The sequence below is a fragment of the Megascapheus bottae genome, chromosome 10, assembly GCF_031878675.1.
Source record: "Megascapheus bottae isolate mThoBot1 chromosome 10, mThoBot2.hap1, whole genome shotgun sequence".
Taxonomy (NCBI): domain Eukaryota; kingdom Metazoa; phylum Chordata; class Mammalia; order Rodentia; family Geomyidae; genus Megascapheus; species Megascapheus bottae.
Genome location: NC_143518.1, coordinates 48958539 through 48981908, shown reverse-complemented (window position 1 = coordinate 48981908; position 23370 = coordinate 48958539). Strand labels below are relative to the sequence as shown.

General features: G+C 41.8%; 1 protein-coding gene across 1 annotated transcript in view; it reads right to left on the bottom strand.

The window, feature by feature from the left end:
- The window catches only part of LOC150058398 (tyrosine-protein phosphatase non-receptor type 14-like), a 146308-nt gene that overhangs the window by 76776 nt on the left and 46162 nt on the right, over positions 1–23370 (bottom strand). The window contains exons 2-3 of the mRNA XM_090341202.1: positions 13820–14148; positions 2497–2666 (exon numbers count right to left, since the gene is read on the bottom strand). Coding sequence (XP_090197328.1) covers positions 2497–2666; positions 13820–13993 — 344 coding nt within the window. The 5' untranslated portion in view covers positions 13994–14148. The remainder of the gene's footprint in view (positions 1–2496; positions 2667–13819; positions 14149–23370) is intronic.

Sequence of the window (23370 nt, the reverse complement as noted above, 5' to 3'; positions counted from 1 at the left end):
TAATCCTGAAACCAACATGGGTTCATTCCAATGTATGATTTTGTTGTTGTTGTTGTTTGGGATAGTGGTTGGTTTTTCTGCTCCGATTAGAGGAACAACATGCTTCAAAATCCTGCACGGGAAAATACTTTTTTCCCTCCTTGTTAACCTTTATTTTAATATGGACTGGGCTAGTTGACCAAAAGAAATCTTACAGCAAAAGAATGTTTTCACCACCTCCAATGGTTCCTACTCTACAACTTACATTTTGAAGTATAAATACTTGTTACTTTATGAATTCAAATAATGACAGTCAAGTAATAGAGCTTTAAATTTACTTATCTGAAAGAATATTAAACATGTAGTGTTTTAGAACAAGTACCAGAATCGCCTGAGGAGTCCTATTTGAACAATATCTCATTTCTTGGCCTCCAGCCTTAGGCATTCCAATTCAAATCCATATTCACAATAAATGTTCCTGCTACATATTATAAGTGGAGCTTGATCTGAGAAATCACTGATCCATTCTAACATAGTAATCTTCCTCTGTAATATACCAAACAAGTATTCCATCTTTGCTCTATAATATGCCCAGGGTTCTCAGCCTTTAACAAGTCCTCTTGTACTTTTTATATGGCTTCAGCTATTAGAAACTGTGTTATGTTGAGCCAAATAGCCATCCTATTTTAACTCTTTAAACTTTGCTTACTGTAGTTCTTCATTTTGCTCTCCAGAGTTAACACAGAGTTCTCCTGACAAGAGTCTTTAGACTTCTAAAGGCAACTGCTGTATCTTGAAAGCTGTTTTCAAAATTTTACTCAACCCTTTTTCTTTAACTTCATAACGCACCATTTCTGAGTCCCTCAGCACTTTAATTGCTCTCTCAGTAACAGACATTACATCTTAATATTACTGACTATTCATTATCCTTACACACTTTCTTCAATAGTTACTAATTCATAATTGTGTTTTAGCCTTGCCATTTTGGGGATTTCTTTTAATGATCCAGTAGCTTAGAAACAACTGGATATTATGTTACTAGTACAGTGTAAAGCACCCAAGGAGGACTCAAAATCCAATGGAAACTTCTCCATTTGAAAGATTTAATTGCTTTCTTTCTATAGCACAGACTTGGATAAGGAACATAACTTGAAAACAGTGTGTCACAGTATATAAGAGAGTACTCCAAATGACTCCTAAGAATGACTGAACCCCACACCTGGAGGTGTTTAGAGTTGGGCTATGAGCTAACACATGTCCTCCATTTTCACACATACTACCTAGTTAACAATAGTATTGTTTAAAAAAATAATAGTAAAGAGAAAACAGAGACTATCAGAAATACATGTGAAAATCTCAAATGTACCCTACCCTTATTCCAGAAATTAAAATCCACACAACAAACCATCACTATCTGTTCTTCTAAAGCGTATTTTTTTCCTGGTTTCCCAAGCACTCTGAAGGTCAAGGTTAGAGAAAGGTGGGCCCACATGGTTCCTTTCCTACTAAAAATATCCATTTTGTAAGGAAGCTTCCCAGTATTTGCATGCTATATGCCTATCACTAAGTACATGGCACTGACACCAGAAGTCTTCTTGGTTCACCCGCTGAATCAAAAGCCATCAGAATTTTATGAACTCTTACAAAGAACTGCAAATATAGCAGATAGTTTCTCCAAGACACAGTAGAGTGAGGCAAATACCCAGGTCTGTCTACTGCTAACTTCCCATTCTCTACTATTTAACCCAAGACAATCAATCTCTTGACCTCTCAACATTTTCCTCCTTCACCTCACTCTCATTCTCAGTTACCTTCCCAGTCCCAATAGAAAGCCCAATGGCATATTGGGGGAAGGGAGTATTTGAGGGAAAGATGGATAACAAGAGAATTGGGTGGCTAACATTTTGAGGGTTTTTTTTTTTTTAATTGGTTGTGGGGCTTGAACTCTAGTCCCGGGCACTGTCCTTGGGCTTTTTTGCTCAAAGCTAGCACTCTACCATCTTGAGCCACAGCCTCATTTTCCAACTTTTTGGTGGTTAATTGGAGATAAGAGTCTCATGGAATTTCCTGCCTGGGCTGACTTCACACCACAATCCTCAGGTTTCAGTCTCCTGAGTAGTTAGGATTACAGGTGTGAGCCACTGGCATCCATCTTGGGTGATTAACTTTTATTAAGTAAGTAGCACACCCATTTTACTCACCATCCCCCAACCACACTTCTATAATATCAGACACAAAATTCTACCTGGCTCAGGGTCACAACTGCCTTACCAATGCAACAAAAATCTATGGATTAGATCCATAGATTCATACAAAATTCTATAACCTCGAAGCAACCACTAACTTCTCCACCATGTGTGCTAGTACAGATCACACACACACACACACACACACACACACACACACACACACACACACACACACACACACCAGCTCATCTGCTTTTTTGGAAGCCTCATTGTTAGTCCCCACCCTTAAATGGAACTTGGGGGGGTGGGGGGGAAATAATCTCCCTACCTTGTGGCTTCTTGCTGAAGCCATGACACATTTGGCACATAGAACATGACTCCAAAGAAAAGCAGAGGCTCATTAGCAAATTTGTCCAGATGTTTCTTCAGAGGTTTCTCCAGCTCCACCCATCTTGCTTGCTGGCTCTTGCTGAGAAACCAAAGGCCGAAGTAGTGGGTCTAGATAAAAGGATAAAATCACCATCAGTGTGTGCTTACCACAAGCATCCCAAGACCACACAGCAAGCGAGGCTCCAGCCCCTATGTCATTACCCTCAGTTCCTCTGACTATACACAAGGAGCCAGCTTTTACTTTCTAAGCCTGGGTTCAAGTAAAAAGAAGTTGTACCAGTGCAACATGGTATTGTATAGATAGCATCCAGATGCAGGGTTACTACTACCCAGTGTTGCTGTGTGCTCTAGGGTTTGATAAGGAGGTTCCTGCAGGGTAGAAGAAACTGCAGACATTTCCTTCTAAGTTATGAAGGCTGACTTTCCTCCGTGCTTTCTCAATTCCCCATGATCTCCAATAGAGCAAGCTGGCAAAGGCTAACACAGCTCTCACACCTGTAACTGAAGAATTTACTACTCCGTTCTGGAGATAAAACCTTCTGCCAACTGTGCTGTCATGTCTGCACCGTACAGGTTTTAACAACAACAACAATAAAAAGATGTGCATTGTTTTCAAGCTTTCAATGAAGTACTTTAGAAGCAGTGACCCGTATCACTTTATTATACATGAACCGCTTGCCATATCAAGCTTTGAGAGAATAAGGCTCTTCTCTGCACAGCTGCCTTACAAGCCTCTGATGGCTATTCTTGGGAGATTACAGTGGGATTTGATAGATAAAAGCAAGGTTGTCACCCCTCAACTTGAAGCTGCCACCCATTTAGTCCTGAACAACATGTGAAATGATTAAAACACATACTTTCATGCACCCAATCTTGTCTTCATATTAATTCGCCCTAGGATTTCAGGATTAACACAATAATCACCCCCCAAAGAAGTAGACCAGTGCTTTTGAAGATTTCTTTTTTAATATTTCAATTACAGCCTAGGATGGTTTTCAGCACACCTGGAAATCTGCCTTCAAAAGAATGTTTTCATTACGAAGTTTGGTTTCCAAAGGTGTTCTGATGTTGACGTTCCACTCACACTGGCTGCCCTCAACGTTCTGAAGACCATCCCTGCTCCTGCCCTGCTGAAATTTCTAATGAAGCTTCGGCTCTGGCTTTACTAGCAAACCAGGTGTGCCCTTGTCTACAGAAAGCTGCAGCCTCGGCTATTAAAAGGATCTTTCTTTCTTTCTTTTTTGTAATGGATTCCCTTTCTTCTATGATGTTGTAAAGGGCAAGTTCACAGCAGAAATTCATACATTACTCAAGCTACAAAATGCCAACAACCAAGAACCCAGATGATAATTCCAGCCACACAGACAAACTGAGTGAATTCCTACCCCCACTGCTCATCTCCTAGCTTCAGTGAGTCCAGGAGTGAAAACACAGAAGAAATAAAATGTGCTGAAAAGGAAGAAAACAGACTCTGAAGGAAGTTTATCTCCTAGAATTTGCACTAATGTACATCAGGAGTGATGGGTGAGTTACTGAGCCCACCACTTGGCAGTGTTCTCTCACCTGGAAAATAAGAACGCTAGAAATTTTCACCTACAGGCTGGAAATGTTAGAGACTGCCCCTCACTTACATGCTGGCACACAGTAAAGACCTCATAAGCAATGCCTTTTGTGGCAGACACCGCTTAGCTGCTACTACTCCTGTTCCTATGTCCTCCTCCTCCACCTTCTCCTCTTTCTCCTCCTCCTTCTCCTCTTCCTCCTCCTCCTTCTCCTCTTCCTCCTCCACCTTCTCCTCTTCCTCCTCCACCTTCTCCTCTTCCTCCTCCTCCTTCTCCTCTTCCTCCTCCTCCTTCTCCTCTTCCTCCTCCTCCTTCTCTTCTTCCTCCTTCTCCTCCTTCACCTTTTCCTCCTCCTCCTCCTTCTCCTTTCCTCCTCCTTCTCCTTTTCCTCCTCCTCCTCCTTCTCCTCCTCCTCCTCCTCCTGTTCCTCCAGCAAAAGGCAAACTGCATTAGTCTTTCTCATCTGTTTTAATAGCCCTATTGCCAAAAATTGGATCTGTCACTCAAAGTCACCTAAAGGCTTGGTCCTCAGCTTCACACTACTGAGTGGTGGTGGGACCTTTAAGAGGTAAAGCTTAATGGAAGGTCTTTAGGTTATTGGAGGGGGGGATTGTAAAGTCCCCAGTCCTTTCATCATCTCTTTGACTGTGAGGTGCCTGGTTATATTCTTCTATCCACTCCTACCAGAACATACTACCTGGCCATAAGCCCAGAGTAATGGAACCAATTGACTGTGGACTGGAACCTAAACCAAAATACTGTTCTTCTCTTTGGGTATACATTATATGGCAACAGAAAGCTGATTGATTCATCTACAAACCATAGAATCAGCAAACAATGTTTAATCTAAAAGCAAATTTTAAGGAAAAAAACTACAAACCAAAATAAACTTTGTCTCTTTATAAACTGGTGATCTCGGATATATGTTAGAGCAATGGAATGTTGATTAACTCACCTATAAACCATAGACTTAGAAAACAGAAGTTATCTAAAAACAATTTTTTTTCAAAAAAATACAGGCAAAAGTAGAAGTCAGGTCATCTACAAGGAATAAAAGAAAAATAAACACAAAACAATGACTCCTCTAAATGAACAGTAGAAATATGACCTGTCTGATGCTATCCTCAGGGATGTATGAAACAGGCTTACTGTTAACCTCAAAATGAGATAACTGGGTATTTCACTCAGCAAACTTGCTTGAAAAAGGTTGAAAGCAGTTCTATAGCATGTATAATTCCCATTATGGAATTAAATTACGTAAGACAGCACCATTGAAAAGTCTCAGGGCATACTCTGAATGTTTATATATAATAAATGAAGTGATATGTATAAACTGTAACATGCTATATAATTATTATAGTTGAAAGGGAGCCTTTTTATGAGCATAGGTGGACAGAAGGAAGCCCAAGCTCCACAACTGCTTAACAGACTAAACAGAACCATAAGGTCTCGTGTTTCACTAAAAGTAATTCTGTCACTTGGGGGAGATTTTTGTGATCTCTACTTCATTCTAACTATAGCATTCATTCAAATTTGTAACACACTATGGTTTTATTGCTCCTAGGTCTTAAAGGCTAATAATGTTTCAAATTCCTTTTTATTCATTTTCTCTCCTTTAGATCATTTAACCAGATCTGACCTCCTGGGGCAGGGGAGGGGGGAAGCCCAGTGAAAGAATATCCCCACAGAGCACACATTTACATGTACAAATGCAAATGTAGAGGGTAATGAAGCACAATAGAGAACGCAAAATGGGGCAATAACATGAGCTATAACTAAGATGCTAGGATTCTAAATTAGAAAGCAAACTACTCAAACCTTAATTCATGGCATAAGATTTTTGTTGTTGCTATTGCTGCTGTGGCTTAATAATACAGCATTTTCCAAAACACAGCACATTGCACAGTGACTCGCTATGCAATTTCAGCTGATGAAATAGTTATAAAATTCCTCCAGAAATGGGGTTCCCCGTTGCAGGCTAGGATTGGAGGAGGCAGATAATCAATTGGCAACCATTTCTATGTCCTATTCTTGGCTAGAAAATGCCAAACCTGGTAACCCAATCAAGAAAGCTCACATTGAAGATTCCCAAGATCACAGTAGTGCTTGAAACTATACCCAAGGAAAATCACCACCCCAAATCCACACATCTTCTTCTATTCTGCTATTTCTGTAGAGTGCCTCACAGGACACAGAATCAGAGCCATCGGCACCCAACAAGTTTCTGTGTGCTGTCTGAGGGACTATTAATCCCATCCAGCGAGGGTGATTACACGAGATCAGTACAACTAAGTTGCCAATGTAGACTCTAACTTGGGTTTGTTAACTGAGTTTTACAACATTACTGTATAATTGTGGAAACCATGACAGATACTGCCAAGTGAAAAATATCACTTCTTCTATGACCAAAGCTCAAGCTCATTATATGGCCTTGAGTGTTGGCTAAAATGCTTGGTTATGTCTGATGTATCCTAAGATACCTCTAGGCAAACTATAAGGCCCTTTCCTTCCTTTGATTTTTGTATGTCTGTTTGTTTTTTCTGTCAGTTTTTTGACACGAGTCTGCTGCTGTGAGTTTTCAAATGATGAAACAAATGATGAACATACCATGTTCTGGATAGAGGAACTATATCTCCAAACCAATTACAAAAAATGCATTATAATTATATAATGAAGGAATAGCATGCGAGAATAAAGTTTTTTCTTGCAACTAGTTTCCTGGCTTATTTGGTTTGGGACTTTGCAATTTAGCAGAGGAAGCATGAATGGATCAATGCATTAACATATTCCCAGAATCTTCAGTGGTAGAAGAATGTATCACTACCTCAGTGTCAGAAGTATCCTATCTTGGGGCTGGGAGCTTGGCCTAGTGGTAGAGTGCTAGCCTAGGATGCATGAAGACCTAGGTTCGATTCCTCAGTATCACATACATAGAAAAAGCTAGAAATGGTGCTGTGGCTCAACTGGTAGGGCTCTTGTCTTGAGAAAGCCCAAAGGCAGTGCACAGGCCCTGAGTTCAAGCCACAGGAATGGCAGCAAAAAGAAAAGAAAAGAAAAGAGAAATGTCCTATCTTCCAGTGCAGTGCAAAGAGAAGGGCCTTTAAAAGTGGTTTGGGGTCGACAGAGCAATCTCTATACATTCTGCTTAATTTTGTTATGAATCTAAAATTGAACTAAAAAAAGGTCTATTAAAAATATTAGGAAGTATAGTTGAGTGCTGTTGGTTGTGATGTTGAGGAACAAACCCAGGGTTGAGTGCCCTAGGCAAGCTTTGTGCCACTAAGCTACATGGCCAGCCCCAAAGTTGTTTCCTTACCCCCAACCCTACGTGCCCCACCACCTCGTGGTTTCAGGACTCAAATCCAGGGATTTGTGAGTGGTACCTAAGTGCTTCACCACCAAGCTACATTTTCTGCGTTTCATTATGTATTTATAAAGACATACATTAAATATTGATTGGAAAGGGCTGTGTGTATATGTGTGTGTGTGTGTGATTGCATGGGGCCAGGGGGTGTTGGTATTGGGGCTTAAACTCAGGCATTTTCCCTCAGCTTTGATAATCAACCACATGAACCACAACTCCATTTCCATCTTACTGGTAGTTAACTGGAGGTAAAAGCCCCGATCCTCAAATCTCACCCTTCTGAGTAGGTAAGATTATAGGTACAAGGCACTTGGCACTCAAAGGAAAAGGATTTTTTAAGGCTTTTGCTTTTCTAGTTCAAGACGCATAACATGGCTTTAAAGGTCTTTGAAAGGGTTATAGATTATCTTGGTTATAGATGATCAAGGGACTTTGATCTTATTGCAAACATATTTAAGAGCTAAATCATCCAAAAGTTTGAAATATCTTACACTGAGAATTAAGAGCTTACTTGCTTACCTAGTTAAAAAATGAGAGTTGGTATGCTTCCATATAAAACACAGAAGGGTTAAATATAAACACTAGTTTCACTAGGGCATGAAAAAAAATACTTCAAAAGGTCACACATACCAGCTGTGAAACAGCACATGCCATTCCAGCAGCTTTGGAAAGCAGGACACTGTACGTTATTATAACTGTAGAGTCCAACTTGTGTACAACCTAACTCTACCCTGGGTAAACACATCTCTAATGAACAAAGGTACTGTGTTCCTTTTTCTAGCCATTTTCTTAATGAAAATACAGAAAAGGAGGCAGCAAGAGTAACTCAGACACCAGAGGCCAATGTTGTACTCATGGAATCACTCCTGAGGTGTGGTTACTGATAAAGACTTACAAGAAGACTGGAGAAGGTATTTTACCTGCAATCCCTGCTTAGAAGGATGAAGACATGGGTGTCAATTTTCATTATAAGGTTGACACAAAGATAAGATTTTACATTGTCATCTTCACATACAAAAACCAGAAATCTCCTCCTACCTTAGCAGTCTACTTTAAAAGTCTTCATTAACAGTATGTTTGAAAAAGCAGAAAAGAATGAAACTAATTTTAATAAATTTATTGTAAATGATATATCCAGAATATTACCATTGGAAGCTATAATCACTATAAAAGTAATTATTAAGAACATTGACTTTCAATTTTACTACTAAGTCTTCAAAATGATTTACACTCACCACACACTGTCAAACTACCCAGCAATCCAAGTCCAAAGGCTACTGCACACTGGACAGTGTGATTCTCAATTGCTCTAAAAGGAATTAAAGACTTTGCTATTCTTCTCTCAGTATCAGATGGCAGTATTTAATTATTGAAGCCATCTAAAAATGGAACAAGCAAACTTAGGGGAAAAAAAAACCCCGAACTCAGTCCCTGGGAGTTTTTCTTACAGAGGCTAGGGGGCCTTTATGGTGTCCTGAAAAGATGGCCCCAGCCAACATTCCTGTGTGCCAGGCACCATGCCACTATGCCAACTTTGCTCAACTCTATGACTCCCCCGATAACTCACAGAGGGTCCCTATAGTTACTATTTCCATTTTACAGAAGAAAAAATAATGGAAGTACAGGGTAATTAAGCAACTAAGGAACATTACATAGCTACTAAATAGTAAAGCCAGGGTTCAAACTGAGACAGTTAGTCCAACCTCACATTGTTCATCACTACTCACTGCCTAGCTCACAGAGAGGGCACATGCTCTTTGTGTATCTGTTTTCTAGAGTGTTTAAATCTCAGAAGACAATCGGAAAGAGGTAAACAGTTGATGGCCCCACTGGCAGTCCATTTAAGTTTCCCCTCTTCCACTTGCCACCAGCAGTTACTAAGTTTATGCCAGTGGCATTCTCTTCATGCCAACAGTGTCGACTTCATACTTATTCTAAAGGGACTTACAAACACAGTTATATCTGGCATAACATGCAAAAAATATACAGACAACCCTGGTTACTCGTTCAGGGAACTCCTCAGATACCACATCTATAGGTGTTCAAGTCCCATATACAAAATGGCACAGTGTTTATATAACCCACATGGCATCTTGTACAGTCATTCCTAGATGACTTGTAATACTTAATACGATGTAAGTAGTTGCTATATTGTACTGTCGAGTGTAGAATAATAAGAGAAAAGACTGTATTCAGGACAGATGCAATTTCTTCTTAATATTTTTATCTCCAGGTGTGGCACTGTGGCTCAAGAGGTAGGGCAATAGCCTTGAGCTGAGGAGCTCATGGACAGCACCCAGGCCCAGAGTTCAAATCCCATAACACACACACACACACACACACACACACACACACACACACACACACACACAGAAAAATAAATATTTTCTCTCCACAATTAGTTGAACTCACAGAACAGCACCCCAAGGATATAGAGGGCCCACAATGTTTACTTTTTTGTTGTTGTTTTGTTTTTTGCCAGTCCTGGGCTTGAGCTCAGGGCCTGAGCATTGACCTTGGACTTTCTCAAAGCTAGAGCTCTACCACTTGAGCCTCAGCACCATTTCCAGCTTTTTTCTATGTATGTAGTACTGAGGAGTCGAACCTGGGTCTTTGTGCATGCTAGGCAAGCACTCAACCACAAGGCCAAACTCCCGGCCCAATGTTTACTTTTAAATATGTGAATTAGTTAGAAGACAACATTGCAACTACATTTTTAGTCAGTGACAGTGATTTGCAAACTGAAGTGATAATAGTGTCCCTTCTATAAACCCAACAGCCCTATTTTATAGATACACATCAAAGTTCCATCTTATAGTCCATGTGGGAGAAGGAAAAGTTTTAAAGCCCTGCATCCAGATATGTTGTAACTATAATGCCAGAATTCTAAGTTCTAGAGTCCCCCATATCTCTTAAATCTCTTCCATAACAGTTTCCAGCTAGAAATTCATACCTAATTTTTTCTGACCTTTAAACAAGTTGCCTCTTGCCAAGATTTTTGTTGTTATTCCCTCCTATTCCTCTAATCCCTCCCTCCCTTCTATTCTACTGTTGGGTTCTTTTCCTAAGAGGTGAAAGAAATTCTGTCAAGCTTGTTCCCTTGAGTTCTCTGATGACTTTCCTCTTCATAAGCAGTCTTCTATTTCCCCCCAAAATTCTTAAGTGTCTACTACAAGGCTAAGATAACTGTAAGACTCTCACTCTGTCTCTCTCTCTCTCTCTGTCTCTGTCTCTGCTTCTCTCTCTCTCTCTCTCTCTCTCTCTCTCTCTCTCTCTCTCTCTCTCTCTCACACACACACACACACACACACACGCACACGCACACACACACCTGGTACTGCAGCACTAAGGATCAAATCCTGAGCCTCATGCACTTTAGTCAAATGCCATACCACTGACATACAAACTTAGCCCTAATGCCCCTCCCACACTTTTTTAGAGTGGTTCCCAACGCATCTGATTGTGATCCTTTCTTCCTACTGCACACCACTGTTTCAAACCAGCCTCACAATGTGTCAGTAGAGGACTACAGTAGGGTATCACCCTGAGTTCTCATCTCCCCAGCTACATGCCCAGACTTGTTATGAGAAGTACATGAGTTGATATACAGAAAGTGCTTGACACAGTAGATGATACATCAAACGGGCATAAATGACAAAGCCATGCACCGGCAATTCACATCTGTAATCCTAGTCACTCAGAAGGCTACGAGCAGGATGATCACAGTTCAAATCTGACCTAGGCAAAACGTTCATGAGATTGCCACCCCAACTAGTAGTAGCTGGGCACCATGATACATGCTTGTCATTTCAGCTATGTTGTAGGCTGCCAGGCTAGCCTTGGGGAAAAGAGAAAACTTTGCAGACCCTACCTCAACAGGAAAAGCTAGATTTAAAGAAAGGGGACAAGCAGGGCTATCTCAAAAATAACCAGTATCAAAAGGCCTGAGGGGCCTAAAGGTAGAGTGCTCACCTCACAAGCACAAAGCCCTGGGTTCCATTCCTCGGTACATACACAGGAAAAAAAAAGCCAGAAGTGGTGTTATGGCTCAAGTGGTAGAGTGCTAGCCTTGAGAATGTCCAGGAAAATGCCCAGGCCCTGAGTTCTAGCCCCAGAACCGGCACAAAAAAAAAAAAAAAAAGAAAAGAAAAGAGAGAGAGAGAGAAAAATGGAGTGGGGAGGAAGGACCATTTAAATAGTAGAGTATCTACCTAGCAAGCATAAAACCCTGAATTCAAACCCTAGTACTGCCCCCACCCCCCACCCAAATAAGTTGACAATTATTTAATTATTCTTTGTGACAGATTTCACAAAGAATAATTAAATAATTATTTAATGATGGCCCTCAGCCCATCGCTCTTCACTGCCATTCAACATGTACAAACAGATCAGTGCAACCAAAACTCTGCCCTTCTTTGAACATACCATACTCTTTCCCGCTTCTAGGCCTCTCAGCCTGAACTGTCTCCCATGCCTTGCATCTTGGCTGTCTTTTTCTCGAAATTCTAGAACATCTTGGAAAAGACATGTTGTCACACACAAACCAGACTGCATTCGCTGCCCACAAGAACTAGACCTGGGCCCTCGAGAATGCCATGGAGTTCCCATGAACTGAAAAGTACATCAGTGCACTGAAAACAAATGAAGCCCTCATCTGGTCCACCACACAGACCACAGAATATCTGTCCATCCTACAGAATGCACAGCTCCAAAAGTGACCCCAAAGGAGGCAACAGGCTCTAACATATAGCTTATATAATGACAAGAAACCATTCTGGTGGGGGAGGCTAGCTGACATCAGGGGAGAAGATTCATGAGTCAGTGAAGCAAGAAAATGGGAACTCACCGTGTCTGTGGCTCAATTTTTCTGTGAACCTAAAATTGCTCTAAAATACAAATTTTTTTTCAATTTTTCCAATTTTTTTTTATTCTCAGGGTGAGGTACAGAGGGATTAGTACATAAGTACGGTAGTGAGTATATTTCTTATTGCACATTGATAGCCTCTCCGATGTTTTTCTCCCAGTTTTCCTCCCCACCCCCCTTTTGGTTTACATTAACAGAAACAGACTGAACTCTAGTATACATGACCACAAGCATGCTATGGTTCCCAAGCCTGTGGTACGCTGGGTGGGGTACATGTGGGGTCCATAGGAAGTCTCTGCGACAAAAATTTTTAAATAAAAATAAAGCCTGCTTTAAAACAGGTGTGATGGCTCACACCTGTAATCCTAGCTACTCAAGAGGCTGAGATATGAGGATCAAAGTTCAAAGTCAGCCCAGCCACTACAAAGCCATGAGACTCTTATATCCACCTAATCTCTAGAAAACAGGATGTGGGGTTGTGGCTCAAGGGAAGATGCTTCATACCAAAGATATCTTTAGAGGATCAAATCTTCATTTTAAAAGTTCTCTCCAGCTGGGCCTGGAATTTCACTTAAGGTGGTGGCAATCAGGAGATGAGTTCAAGGACAGAGCATACAAAATTAAGTTGGACAGGCAGCCACCAGTGGCTCACGTCTATAATCCTAGCTACTCAGGAAGCTGAGATCTGAGGATCATGATTCGAAGCTAGCCTAGGCAGGAAAATGCATGGGACTCTTATCTCCAGTTAACCATCAGAAAACCAGAAGCAGAGCATGCGGTGACATGCACCTGTCACTCTCCCAAATGCCAGAAAACTCAAGTAGGAAGACCATATCTCAAGTAAACCTATGTTTAAACCCAGGTTTATTTTCCTATCTTGAAAAATACCCACCACGAAAAGAGGTTGCAGCCATGGCTCTAGTAGTAGAGCTCCTGCCTATCAAACATTCAGTTCAAAATTCAATCCCACTTACCACCAAAAAAACCCCTAAAAACCCAAAAACCTCTCACCAAAACTCTAACTGGTAACGCTCACTTTAAATGCTTTTTCTCTTTTTCTTCTTTTTTTTTAGAGAGGAAAATATAGAAACAAACAAAAAGCAGCTGCACCCAACCTGTATGTGGGTGTTTTCTCCTTGAGATACAGCCCTAAAGTCAAAACACCAGCTGCCCACTCAGTTCTTGTCATGAGAGAGAAGGATTCTGTTCAGAGTCTCACTTTCATCTCTCCCTAGACCTCCCTAAAGCAGAAAGCAAAAGGGGAACCCAGCACCCCAGGCCGAGGGCAAGTTCCAGGTGATGCCCTAGCGTGGTGACTCTAGGTGAATCTCTCTCACTCGGGTCTCCTGATCCACTGAAAGACAATGACATCACAAGTCCCAAAGCATAGATGGCTGGTTCCTTTAGGGAATTCTTCACAATTTCCAACCCCAACACTCAGACAGGTGCACTTACACTAACTATGGCTTACCTCGCGTAGCTCCAATCTCTGGGCCACAGCCTCCAGGCACTCTTGCCCTGTGCTTTCCACTGACAGTGTGCACTCAATAACATTGCTGTCCAACAGGCGGATCCGGGTGACAAAGCAGTTCTTGCTCAGGACATTGTAGCGCCGGGTCCGGCGGAGCTTCAGGCCGAAAGGCATGGCTCTGTGCCTGGGCTTCCGCCCTCCTATCCTGGCACGCACGCCCCTGAGATGGCTTTAGCAGCTTGGTGATGGGACAGTCACGCTACCACCTGTGCTCCTGCAGGTAGAAGGGACAGAGGCATCCATGCCAGATGTGGCCCTCTGGAAAACACCTGCAAGGCAATGGAAATAGTCTTGAGCACAGAATAGAAGGGCTTGTTGATGATGGGTGCACACGTGACACACTGCACATATGACACGCATGTGCACATACACACATGCACCCACACGTTACCTTGGCAGCAGTGAAAACAAACAACAGCCAAAAAAACAGATTCCAGCATCTATGAGCTCTGGAGTTCCTGAGTGTCTTGAAAAGGCCCTGTACTTCATGTTTTAAGGTAATGACAAAAGGCATTTGACCATACCAGAATTACAGTGAGATTCAAGAACTTACCCACCATGTTCACAGAAACATGGCAAAGCCAATACTCAATCTAATGCCTGTGCAACCTCAATCTCGTGCTGCTTTCGCAGTCCAACTCTTGTGTCAAGAAAACACTAATGTGGAATAACTGGATGTGGGTTTTTTTTTTCTTTTTTCAGCTTCTAGGAATAATTTCTTATTTTGAGTGAATGAAGGCACTATTTAACTTCTTACTTTCTCATTCATTTAAGATAGATGACTTTAAATGATAGAAATATACATTTAACAGTCAGCTACTTCCACTATTTAAAATTATTTAAAATATAATTTTTGTTTTTTGTGTTGAAGATTGAACCTATGACTTTGAACACATAATGTGAACGCTGTACCACTGAGCTGCATCCTTGAACCTCTAAAATGCATAAATGTTTGAATTCAATTTTTTTAAAATCACAAAATTTGTCTGTTTTCAGGAAATATTTAAGTGGTGCAGAACCACTCTCATGGTCATTTTGTTTCTTTGCCAAAATACTTGATGAAAAAAAAGAATCACCAAATTTTAAATATTTAACTTTGTAAGAAACAAGACTTACTAGCATCCAAGGAAAACTATTACCATAGAGAAAGAAATTAAACATAAAATAGGCTACCAAAGTGGCTTTAAATATTTTACCTTGAGCCAGTGATGCTGTGGGGCTAGGAAACTTGTCTTTCAAAGAAGCCAGAAATACCAAAGAGCTTTGCAATGTAAGCAGTTATCCTCCCTTGAGCTCAGAGGACTGTCTCTTGCTCACTTGATGGGTCAACTTGATTCCCTAACTCAAGCAGATCTATCCAGGGTGAAAGACACCCACTAACTTAGCAGGAATTCTTCTGTTAATAAATAAGATTGCTTTGATATTTATAAACCACACCCTGCCAGAAGCCCAAGCCTTGTGGAGGCTGTCAGGTATATAACCCTATAACACAGCAAAACACTCTCCCAGACTCCCACAGCAGGGCTTTGATACTTGCCCTGGGCACATTCCTTAACATGACAGGTATATGCTTTATGATGCTTTAAAATACATACGCTACAGGGTGGGGAGGAAAGAAAAAAAAATACATACGCTAGAAACTCCAGCTTGGTAAAATACATTAGCATTTCTAAATCACTTTATGTTGGCAGGGTACTATGTTTACCTCCAACGTAGGCCAACCTGATCTCTTGATAGGCACAGAAAAAGGGGAGGACAGGAGGAAGATGGAATTCAAATACTCAGTCTTCACTCATTACTGACAAATCCTCACCTCAGCTTTGTAAAGCCTGAAGCAGAGAGGCCAAGATTCAATGCCTATACCAGCCAACGAGCTTCAAACTGAGAAAAATATTTGTTTTGTGGGCAATGATCCATATTTCTAATTCTGGGCCAGACACTTCACATTTGGGTGTGTCTCACCTTAAACATCTATGTAAAAATGTGGCTGGCTTGGTGAGAGTTTATCCTCCACTGCATAGTCTATAGTATGACATCCACCATGTAGAGTTACGATGAGAATAAGTTCACCCCACCACCATATGCACAGCCATTTTTAATAAACAAGAAAACGCACTAATATGACAAAATGTGAGTTTAATAAAATGATCATCTCAGCACTATTTGATGATATTAAATGTAACAACTTCTACTTTACTTTTAAGGAAACTACAGATTTTAGGAATAGTGACTTGTCCAGTTAAGTTCATCAGTTCTAATAAATGTACCACCCTGGGGATGGCTGCTGACAGTGGAAAAGGCCAAGAGTGTGTGTGTGTGTGCATGCACCTGAGAGAGAGAGAGCGCGAGCGAGCGAGAGGGGGGAGAGGAGAATGAGTCCAGGGAGGTCCACAGAAATCCTCTGGCCCTCTGCTCCCTTTTACTGTGGAGCCAAAAAGTGCTCTGAAACACACTTTTTTAAAAAAATAAAGTCATTTAAGATATAACGATAAAACTATTAATTCAGTCCTGATTTCTTCCAAGACAAACAGTAATTTAATTCTAAAACCATCTGCTAACCTTCCCTTCCTCCAGCATCTCAGGATGACTAGTTGGGTGACTACTGTAATTTGGGATATAATGGAATGAGCCAAGTTGGTGTTCCTAAACTTTCTGAACTTGCTGTCTTCCAGGGCCTTTGTTTTGGTAAAGAAATAGCCGGGATTTGGGTATAGTTCACCTGTAATGAACTTGCCTCAGGCTCTAAGAGGGAAGGAGGTCAGAAGGGAACAGGAAGAAAGGATTATCAAAGGGATGGTAAGGAAGGATGCTAGTCCGACCAAAAGAAGAAGAGCTGAAGCTGAGCTGAGCTGAGGGAACCAAGATTTACTAGAAAAGAGAGCAGTTGATTCATCTCCATATAAAGGACAGCATCTTCCTCACCTATGGGTGTGAAGGAAGGAAAATGTGTTTCCCCTGACCACCAGCCCCCAGTATGTGTGGGCAAGTATCCATCTGTCTGCTTCTGGTAATAACAGTGTGCTAGGTGTGCTCAAAGGACAATGACACAACTGTGCAGGGAACATCACTACCTTCCCAGGTGCTGTGCAGAGATAAGAAACAAACCCAAAGAAAGATTTAGCATGAAGTAGAACAGTCCTATGGGGATACTGGACCAGGTCAAATGTGAACCACAAATATTGCCAGGATGCCTCTACATCTGACACCGGAAACTTAAGTGAGCCAATTCATCACACTAAACGGTCCCTTTAAGGAACTCTCCTAAGAGAGGAAGAAAATTCTAGCAACTTTTGTATTTTAGTCACTAACATGTTCACACATGGTCTAAGGAGGATAACTGTGTTGTTTTCCAGGAGAAAACCCAGTTGCAAATCACCTGTGGTCTTAAAATCCAAAAGCTGTCACTACAGAGTCAGGTGCGACCCTTCTCTCATACCATATTAACGCTTGTGTGTGTCTTAGCTCTTCAATAAACACCCTACAGGGAAAGGTCTATGTCACATTCAGCTCTGTGGTCTCCTATAATCATAAAAATGGAGCTGTGCACAGCAGGAAGCGAAGTGACTGTCTGCCATTACGATGAAAGAGGAAATTGAAGCAGGAGATAGTTGAGATGTTGAGTCACAGCACAAGGCAGGAGCCTCCGGGGTGACTTCAGTGATCCTTCAGATCGCTGCAGAAATTGAGAGACTCAGGAATATGAATTTAGCAGCCTTAAAGGATGATGCCAAGGCTGGGTATGGTATTTTCTTACCTGTAGTCCCCAGCTCTACAGAAGGTAGAGAGGTAAGGGGATCATGGTCCAAGGCCAACTGAAGAACAAACTTAAAAGCAAAAGGATTGGGGACATGGTTCAAGTGGTAGAGCTTTTAGCAAGTAGAGGCCTTGAGTTTGATCCTCAGTAGAGAGGGAAGAGTTTCTCCTTGGAGATCAGAGATGAGAGTAAAGTCAATCAGCTCACTGGTGCTTTGATGAAGGTGGGGTGGGGGGTGGGAATAGAATTCAGATAGCCAAGAGAAAATGTCCCTCCACCCATGTTTCCTTCTTCCTTTCCTTGCTGTGAGTTGTGTGTTCCAGTGGAGATTTGGGGTATGGGTGTGGAGGTAGAAGAGAGAGATGTGGGGGAGGGAGTTACAGCTCACACATACATCCCATATAAATTCTTTCCAAAGGGGCTGGGAGTTTGGCCTAGTGGTAGCCTAGCACACACAAAGACTCTGGTTTGATTCCTCAGTACCACATACATAGAAAAAAGCTGGAAGTGGTGCTGTAGCTCAAGTGGTAGAACTCAAGCCTGGAGAAAGCCCAAGGACAATGCTCAGGTCCTGAGTCCAAGCTCCAGGACTGGCAAAAAATATAAAATAATAAATAAATAAATAAGTACTTTGCAAAAATTTTAAAAAAAAAAGTCTAATGGCACTACTGGTGAGATACAAGTGTTTTAGATGTCCACAACAGTTAAAAGCAATTTGTCAGGATATTTGCTCTGTAAGCCGCACAGTTTAAAGGCAACAAGCTTCAGGGGGAGAGAATACACAAGGGAACATCAAAGTAATTTCTAAACCCCTCTCCTGAGCAGTCTATCAGCTTCCTAAAAACTCTATGATCTACGTTTCCATCTTTAGCTATAAGTTCTGAATTTCCCATATTCTGTGTTCTCATTTTTAATAATAATATCGACAAAATCTTCAAAGCTCAAAGTACAAAGACAGCTTTTCTCATACATTCCTTGGCTGGTCAAATAAATCTTTCAACAGGACAGGGAAGAAAAAGAGAGCTCTTTCACTAATATCACCCAAATGGAATTTAATCCTCCTGATTGAGTTACCTGCCTGGTCTTTGGGGAAATGAAAGGCAGAAATTAAAATCCATATTCTAAACATGGTCAGAATATTTCTTTCTTTGTATTTCCCAAGCTATGTTACCTATATACTTAGTTTTCTACCCCTAAATCTAAGTACTGAAATCACTAAAGGAAGCCAGCTCCTTTGTATTTACCAATACTTCTGGAATTTTTCCAGCATTCCATGTTATTACAACTCCTAAGCTAGCACACCTCCCAGAACTATGCAACCCCAACCTGGGTGTGAGAAAGGAAAACTTTGATGCAATCAGTCCACAGTGCGCAAACCTGCACGGGACACAGTTCAGCTTCCATACAGACTCTCGTCATTTTCTCCAGGACAACTACAAGAAAGGATGAGGTAGGAGGGATGAGAGACAGAAAGTGGCTCTGAAAATGCCATCTCTGATATCACCTTTAAAAAGAGCAGAAAGGAACTGATGCTTTGGTTTGAGTTTTTTATTGTTGTTGTTGTTTTGCTTTGTTTTTCCTGATAGAAACTAAGACTATTAATTTAATTTCTCCAGCTAGCTATTATTATTTGGCAGTACTAGTTTGTGTTTTAGGGTTGTGTGTATGTATATGTATGTTTATGTGTCTGTCTGTCTGTCTGTCTATGTCTATGGGTGTGTGCACGTGTGGGTCAGTCTTGGAGTTTGAACTCAGGATCTAGGTGCTGTCCCAAACTTTATGTGCTCAAGTCTAGCCTTCTCCCACTTAAGCCACAGCTCTACTTCCTTGTCTTTAGTAGTTAAAGATAAGAGCCTCACTGGCTTTCCTTCTTGGGCTGGCTTTGAACTACAGTCCTCAGATTTCAGTTTCTTGAGTAGCTAGGATCACAGGCATGAACTACCAGCACCTGGCTTCAAAAGCTTTTATTTAAACACATTTGAAATGAGGTGGAAAAGACTGCTGCAATGTTTCCCTATTACAGGGATGGCTGTGGTGACACCACAGGGCTACCTCTCCCGGCAGATGGAGCCACAGCAGCCTTTCAGCTCCCCAATAACACCCCGCCATCCACTGTGGTCAGGAAACAAAAACTCAGCCTCACTTCATTTCCTTCACTTAACACACTGTTCCTTGTGAATTCCTTGACCTGGCCTCTGAGCCCTTCACTTATTTCAAGGAGGTGACAGCAAGGGACACAAATTGCAATAAAGGAAGTGACAGGTAAGTGATAAAAATGAGCCCTCCACAGACTCACAACATAGAAAGCTGCATCCAGAATCTGGGCTACATAAAGGGGTAGGGGGGCAATTCAATAATATCCAACATAATCTGTGTAAGGAGGAAAAAATAATAATTACATTTTGAAGTCTGTCCCCTCTGCAATAGTCAACACTGTCCTCTTGAATGTCAAAGGTTCAAATCATTGGAATGAGTTGACCGGTCCTCACAAGGGTAGTTCTCTGTCACATATTCTAAGAAGCCAGCCAGCTCTGCACACTACCAGACATTATCATTTTCAACTTGGGTAAGTAAGGTAAAGGGATTGCAGGAGGTAATCTTCTGGGAGGACAATATTTTGAAAAATTCACCCAGTTTTTTGTTTTGTTTTAAATCGTTTCCCTACAATCTGCTATGGAGATTTACTACCAAGTTTGCTAGAGACATGATTTTTCCACAGGACAGAACTAAGTTTTCTGGAGTTTTTTTTTTTTCCTCCCCCTACCTCTCTGAAAGTTTTCTCTTTTGGCATTCAGAGTATGCCCTGAATATTTGTAGATAAAATTATATGCTGTTTAGAATCTGCTTTAAAAAATTAAGAGGGTGAATTCAACTTCCCAATACCACAAAAAGAAAGATGGAGAGACAGAGGGGGGAGAGAAGAAGGAAGGGGGGAAGGAAGGGAGGGAGAGAGGGAATGAGGGAGGGAGAGAGGGAATGAGGAAGGGAGGAAGGGAGAGGGAGAGAGGGAGAGGGAGAAAGGGAGGAGAAAGGGAGAAAGGGAGAAAGGTCATAATGACATATATCCTGGAATGTCAGAGCCAATCACAGGTAGAAACCAGAACAGGAAGTCTGTGAAAGTTCAGGTTACTGGGGAAGCAACCTCATTTATCAAGCAGGCATGATGGGGCACTCTGAGGCCAGAAGAGGGCCTAATCTTACTAGCCCATTAAAGTGATTAGAAGCTACAATCCAGTGATAGCAAAGCAACAATGGCAAAGCAAGCCTCCGCTTTCAACTGGGAAGGCCTGGCTGTGACATACCACACACAGCGCTCCTTTGCTCACTTGAAGTAGACATTATTCAGCTATGTCAAAGGCAGACCCCTCAGACTGGAACCCAAGTTCAGCCTGAGGTCGCTCCGTCCAAAAGTCCTATGAAGAACTGGAGTCCCATTCCAACCATACCATGCTCCAGGCTCGCCCCAGTCTCTCTTACCTCAGTGGCTTTCTACCTCCTGAACTGCTCTGTGATGGACAGTGGGAAACATCCCAGCACATCACTTAAAACCTCTTCTTTAAAAAAAAAAAAAAAAAAAAAGGAGAAGTGGTGCTGTGGCTCAAGGGGTAGGGCAGTAGCCTTGAGTTGAAGAGTTCAGGGCCATCGCCCAGGCCCAGAGTTCAAGCCCCATGACCCACAACAATAAAAAGTCAGCCTTAACAACACAATCACAAAAGCAACTGGAGAGGTGTTGCAGCCTGGGCATATGACTCAAAGCAAAAGAAACTTGCTGAAGGTAAACACACCTGGTAACTCACTTTTGCCTTCCTCAGAAATGTATGCACTGGAGGACCAGAGGCGGGAAAGAGAGGGACGCTGGGTGAGAGGCCCTTGGTTGCCGGTGACCTCTCTCTCGGCACAGCTTTCCACACCTCCCTTTCCCGTTTCCTTCCTGCCCATGCCTGTGTCACCACCCCTCCCCACCCCGCCTCCGGCTTCCCTCCTGGGCCCAGGGCTCTCGGATGGGAGGATTCATCCATGCACTTCCTATGCAAACAGTGAGCAGTGACCAAGGGACTCTGCCAGTGTGAGGTGGATCTGAGCTTCCAGCCCAGAGCTCCTCCCAATAAGCCACTGACAAAAGCTGCCTCACTTTCTTCCCCCCTAACCCAGAGAACACAGTACATCAAACTTGTCCATCATATGAGTATCTTATATTTCAGAGTTGGGATTTTTTTTTTATTTCAGATTTTGGAATTTACAAGGAATATAACTATCTTAGGAGACTGTACCCAAGTTTAAACACAAAACTCTCTTATGTTTTCCATACAATGTATAGACAACGGCTGGAAGCTCATTTTATATCACACTTTTCATGCATGATATAAAGTTTCTTGGCAGGCAACTATTTATTTGTTGCATTATTTAGTGCTTCAAGTTTGGGATTTTTGGAATCAATACTGAACCCCTGTATACATTCCTGGCACTTAGTGTTATTTCTGTGTTATTATTGCTTGTTATCTCACTGAATCTCACAGGAAGCACATGAATTTTTAAGGACCACCACCCACATGACTTTCAACAAGCCAATAGTTATACAGTAGAGAATTTTTAAGATGAAAAAGCTATCCATCATATGGAGACAAAAACAGGAGAGGAGAACAAGTAGCTGCAGGTCTGGGTGAATTGGCAGAGTGACAGGGTGGGTTTCAGATGTGTGGCCACTCAGTGAGTCAGGAAAAAAAGCAAATGAGTTCTACAATGAAATAATGCAACTGCTGCTCCAGAGCCAAGATGCTGGATGGATCATGCAGAGAAAGAACAAAACAGGTATGAACTAGTGTCCACTGTCCAAGAGCCTCACAAGCCCAACTGATGTAACCCAATATTAATAATGAATGGGGAAAATGAAGCTTCCCAACAGAGATGGTCATGCTACTTCCCCTTCCCCCAGGGAGACACCCTGTATGCACATGAGTGGCAACTCCATCACAGATGGCCTTTCTTCTCTCTTTCCCCAACCTTGTAAAGACACACACTCCACACTTCTTGAGTGAGTACTTGGAACAACTTAAGTCATACGAAGTAGCACTCAGTGACACCGCAGAGAACAGCCTGGGTACATCTAGCAGGGTACCCACCGTGTAGTCACATTAGTCCATTAGCATATTGTCGTCCTTGTGTTGCCACTGAAGACCTCAAAACAAAGACTGTCTGAGTGAGTACAGAGCAAGCCCCAGACACTGGAGGTGAAAAGTTTGGTGGAGAGCTCCCTGGGGTGTGAGTATGCTGAAGAAAGAGTAAGTGTTAACTGCTCTGATTTTCAAGTAGGGCTCTTAGCTCTTGAACACTGAAAAACTTCAGTGTGCACAATTTGAAGCAGTTCGTATCTAATAAATACAGCAAATACGACACCGAGTAAACCGAACTCAAGATGGTCTCACCTCTGTTTAATTGTGATAAGGATTTTAAGCTTCCCAGGAAATACATTCAATTTACTAAATTCTTTCAAGATAAGGAAAGAAATCCCGGGAAAAATGAAATGTGTATCTGTTTTCCACTTGTAATGTAAGAAGGAGCAGGAACCAACAAATCTTTTACCCCAATTTCAGAAGCTGAAATCCCTGTGCGTGAGAAGGAACCTATACTGTGCTCAGCAAACGTTTGGGAAATTTCCATTGGAAATAAAAGCAATGAATCTTCCAGGATTACACGTAAGTGTATGGCAGGCAGCAAGCACTGGCTATGGTAGAGAGTG